The 5,000-nt window shown below is 44.3% G+C and overlaps 1 protein-coding gene across 1 annotated transcript in view; it reads left to right on the forward strand.

The window, feature by feature from the left end:
* Positions 1–5,000, forward strand: part of LOC143030253 (uncharacterized) — a 34,987-nt gene that overhangs the window by 29,419 nt on the left and 568 nt on the right. Inside the window, exons 7-8 of the mRNA XM_076193412.1 lie at positions 1,850–1,906; positions 4,619–4,804. Coding sequence (XP_076049527.1) covers positions 1,850–1,906; positions 4,619–4,804 — 243 coding nt within the window. The remainder of the gene's footprint in view (positions 1–1,849; positions 1,907–4,618; positions 4,805–5,000) is intronic.

The raw sequence follows: 5,000 nt of genomic DNA on the forward strand, positions 1-5,000 counted from the left end.
CTGGGTCGACGCCCTTCCCCTGGTGCTTCTCACGATCCGCGTCACACCTAAGGTCGACAATGACATTTCCCCATCGCAGCTACTTTACGCTGAGAACCTTCGCCTCCCTGGGGAAATTGCCACGCCTGCCGTCGGCGATCCGGATCGTCACGCCCTCCTCCAACTCATCAAGGACACATTCGCCAACACCCGTCCAACACCCCCTCGTCCACCACAACCACAGCCGGAGCACCTTCCCCCGGCCCTGTCTACAAGTGACTACGTCTTCGTCAGGAAAGACTCCACACGAGCTCCTCTTCAGCGCCCATACGACGGCCCCTTCCGAGTCCTCAGCAGATCACCAAAGTACTTCGTGATCAACCGAGATGCCAAAACGGATAGCGTCTCCATTGACAGGCTCAAGCCGGCCCATCTCCCCATCAATCCCCCTACCAAACCTCCAGGGCCACTACAATACATCTTACAACATGGTCCTAACCCCATCCTCACCACCGAACCAAGTCATTCCTCACCCCCCGAAACACTCTCCCTTCCAAACCAACACTCCCCTCCTGCCCCTGACTCTTCACCATACACAGATCACACGCACACGACAGCGAACCCTTCTCCTTCTCCCACCCCGCAACCACATCCTTCTACAACTGTTCCCGGCACCCCGCAAGATCCTCCCCACCCTACGCCCCCACTCTACCATGCAATGCAACAATTCTCACCCAACCTTATGTCTCCACAGCTCCATACTCAACCAACCCCACCTCGCCAGGCATCTGACTTCGACCATACCACCCTGCATTCGAGCCCCCCTCCATCAAGGCCCTGCTCGCCAGACTTGCCCCCTGATGGAATGTCCACACGTTTTGGGCGAGTGATAAGTATGCCACTCCTATTCATCCACGTCGCGTGCGTCGCTCCCTATCTGCCTCGACGCCGCTCTCGAAGAGAGGGGGAGTGGTGTAGTGACGCAGCCACAGGCGGTCACACACTTCCCATAGTTGGCAAGAGGTGAATATGAGCTAGCCAATCAGGAGCTAGCAAATTGTTCTCGAGCGGCTAGCGACCTCTCTTGCCAACTACGCTGAGCCGCGAGCGACCCTTAAATAGGGCAGCGGCGGCCAGTCAGGGCAGAATAGTAGTAGCCACGGCAGCAGCAACAACATCTCGTCCAGTCTTGTAGCAGTCCCATCGAGCCTCGCCGTCATCAGCCGCCACCGCCTCTGACGTTAGGCTCACCGTCCAGCTACGACTGATCAGATCCACTAAGCAGTGGCTATTACTTGTGGTTGTTTTACCAAAGAGATTAGAATAAGAGACCAAAGTGAATTTCATTTTTCCTGGCTTGTTCGAACCAAACCACTACAACTTCTTGTATATTTGTTTATCTTATCCTTCATGTTTTCGGTAGACATGATATGCAATCATAGTCTCTCCTACTAAGAACAACTTCATTTTCCAAACTAGCAACCATAAGGAAAGAAAAATACATGAAAGAATTAAGCAATATTTCGTGTATATATATACATATATATATATATATATATATATATATATATATATATATATATATATATATATATACATGTATATATGCATAAATATATATATATATATATATATATATATATATATGAAAATAGAAAGGAAAAATAACACATTGTAGTGTAAGTGCATTGGAAATGTATACCGAGACTGGAAGACAGAAATAAGCGAAGATTCTTGTTATGGCAATACGCTGATTCAAGTAATTTTATTCTAAATAAGAATTGTTATTATCATTTTGTTTTATTATCTATTTATTTTGTTTTGTTTTATCTTATGTATATTTATTTATTCATTTATTGTCTTTGCGAAGATCTGGGACACAATACGGGCCTACGACACAATGGAAGATTTATATTTCATAACGAAGGTATGAAGGAGGGAAAATCCTAGTGGTGCACAGAATGTGGAAAGTGAGAGAAAATTCCAGGAACCTTTTTTATTCTCCAAGAAGATGGAGTTGAGAAGGATCTGATAGATAAACAAAATGTCGACATACATCGGCAGAGATAGTGCTTTTTTCTATCAATTCAGTGATTACGCGGAATATCGTAGACAAGTACGAATCTCTAGAGGATTGAGGGAAACACCAGAAATATGTATATATTTAAATATATGTATATATATATACATATATATATATATATATATATTTATATATACAGTATATATATATATATATAGAGAGAGAGAGAGACTTAAAACCCACTTTCGGAAAAGAAGAGACGAAAGTAGATAGTTCCGCATATTTCGATCACTATGTTTGATCACAGATAGTGATAGAACTATACGAAACAATCTCTCCTACTGAGAACAACTTCATTTTTCAAGCTAGCAACCATAAGGGCAGGGAAATACATGGAAGAAGTCAGCTATGTTTTTTATCGATTTTTCTATGTGTATAGTATGTAAAAAAAGTACCATTAAAATATAAGAATGGAGTGTAAGTGCATGGAAAGAGTAAAACGCCATTGAAAATATACCGTGAATGAAAGGCAGAAATAGGCGAAAAATGTTTTAATGCCAATGCACCGATTTTAGTCATTTTATTTAAAGCAAGTAAAAAAAAAAATCTTTGAATGATAGAAAAGGAAGATGCGGCACTATTGGAAGAGTTCTGTTTCAGGACGAATTAGGTGCACAAGAACCAAAATCCTAATGCAGCACAGAATGTGGGGGAAACGACGAGAGAAAAAGATGCGATCCCCCTCCGACGCCCCAATATGATTGAATTAAGCGTCTTAATTCGCAAGGTACTAAAATAATAAATTCGCAGCGTCTGGCTAACGCTAAGTTAAGTGTCCCCCAAAGTGGCTACAGGACTACAAAGTAGGAGATGAAGGGATGGGGTGTGTGCGGTGGGGGATCTAAGGGCGCGCTTGTCGGTGACCTCAGGGGGGGGTGGGGGGGAATGCCTGCGCGTCGGTATGAGTCCGCAGTGCTTGGCAAAAACCATGGGTATGTATTGACCTTGGTCCTTGGATCACGTGTTGGACTCGTGATCGACAGCTATTTCCCTCCCGAAAGAGAGCTCAGAGCTCGTATGACCGATCTATGGGTAATGCTATGGCCACACACACACACACATATACTCAACTCCCCGCCCACGAGAGTCGGAGTAACGACCCGAAGCGCAGCGATACCGAAATAATTTCGGCCCTGGACAAGATTCGAACCAGGTACCGCCGGTACCACCGTACTGGCAGTCCAATACTCTATCAACCGCGCCACCGAGTCGTGTGGATGCGAGTGTAAGGGAGGGAAACCCCCAAGAGAAGGTTGGGAGGTGGGGTTAGTATTAGAAGTTGGGAGATGGGGGAAACTAGCTTAGGGACTGACGTGCTGTGTGCCTGCATCATGCAATTGTTTCTAATTTAGTGGCTGGCGAATATGTCATTTAAAGGCTCCGTCACATTACACGTCAAGTTGTGGGGAACTGACCCCAGTGGTCCCTGCAACACACTCAAATTGAGGCACGCAGGCCGCTAGACTCGCGTCACTGGCCTCCCAGCAGTGATAGATTTTTGGCGCGCGATTGAAGTCACAGCTCCACTGGCGTCGTGAGGGCGTGATTGAAAGCATAGAAAAAAGTATAAGAAAAGCGTGTGTCTGTGGCAAGGGAGGTATCACTCGTATAAAGACAGAAATGCGAGATGCTGCACTTGATTTGACTGCTTGAAAATACAAATGCCGGGGGTGACGAGCTCCAATATAAAACCTAATCTGCATTCACTTCGATCTCAATATCGACGCGAGTTGAAACTGACCGAGTCAACAAAATCCGGTGCTGGAGCTGAAGAAATATAGGAGCCTAAGCTCTGTTGCTTCGATGCATTTAGCCTCAGAAAGGAAGGAAAAGAAATTCGAGACTCCATCTCTACCCTGGATTTTGAAGCAGATGAGGTAAGAAAACACATCAATGCATCAAAATGTAATTCATCACCACCTGTTTGGTTTTGACAAATTCAGTGTTGGCTTTTATTCACAACTCGACTAGTTGTTGATAAGCCTCATCGCTTTTGTGTTTGGCCTACCTTCATAACCTCACTTCGGTTTGCGTCATAGAATTTTAACTCTTAACATAACTGCCGAATGATAGCGAGACGTATGTGTTGCATGGATGTTCACTGCACCTACATGCCGGATAAGTAAAATACATGGTTAGATAAATAATGTTAGGACAAACTGTACGGCAAGTTTTATTCCAGGTTTTATTTCAGTCCATTTTCAATATACGGTTAACAAGATCGAGTAAAAGAAATGGAATAGGTTACAAGTTATATATACATCAATTAGAGTTAGGAGAAAAATTGCAGTACAGATATAGATACATCTCACCAAAATAACTAAAGTAAAAAAATGAAGGACTCTGCTACCTCTGCATCAGGAGCTGTTTAAAAAATCACACAAATTAGTCTACACATTTATGCCAGCCGTTGCATTCTGCCGCGGAACTGAGCCTTCCTGAACAAAATATTGCTTGAACTCCTCCCTAACCAGCTTTGCTTCTTTCGCTGCCCTTCTCAGTGTCTTTTCCAAGGCAAGCATTGGTTTTCCTTGCTGCCATTTTCCTCATTCACAGTGTCCAGTGAACCAGGGGGATTGTAGTCGTTCGCAAATTGCCTACGAAGTAAGTTATGAAGAGCAGTACGTGCCAGGACAATCACTTCAGTCTTACTGGGCGAAGGATGCACGAGTGACTGGAAAACTAATTCTATTTGCCATTATGCCGAACGTATTTTCTGCAGTTCGATGTGTTCGTGATAACGTGTGGCTAAATAGTCTTTGCCCAATTGTCTGCTCACTAAAAGGGAATGTCTTCATGAAATAGGTTTGCAGTGGGAATGCATCATCCCCGACCAACTCATAGGGTAGTGTTCTGTTATTGTCTGCCAGCTGTTTGACAGGTGGCGGGCCAACAGCGTTGTTCTTGACAATACGACAGTGTACAGTTTCCCCCATTT

The sequence above is a fragment of the Oratosquilla oratoria genome, chromosome 12 (assembly GCF_046742065.1).
Source record: "Oratosquilla oratoria isolate Oo_2021 chromosome 12, ASM4674206v1, whole genome shotgun sequence".
NCBI lineage: Eukaryota > Metazoa > Arthropoda > Malacostraca > Stomatopoda > Squillidae > Oratosquilla > Oratosquilla oratoria.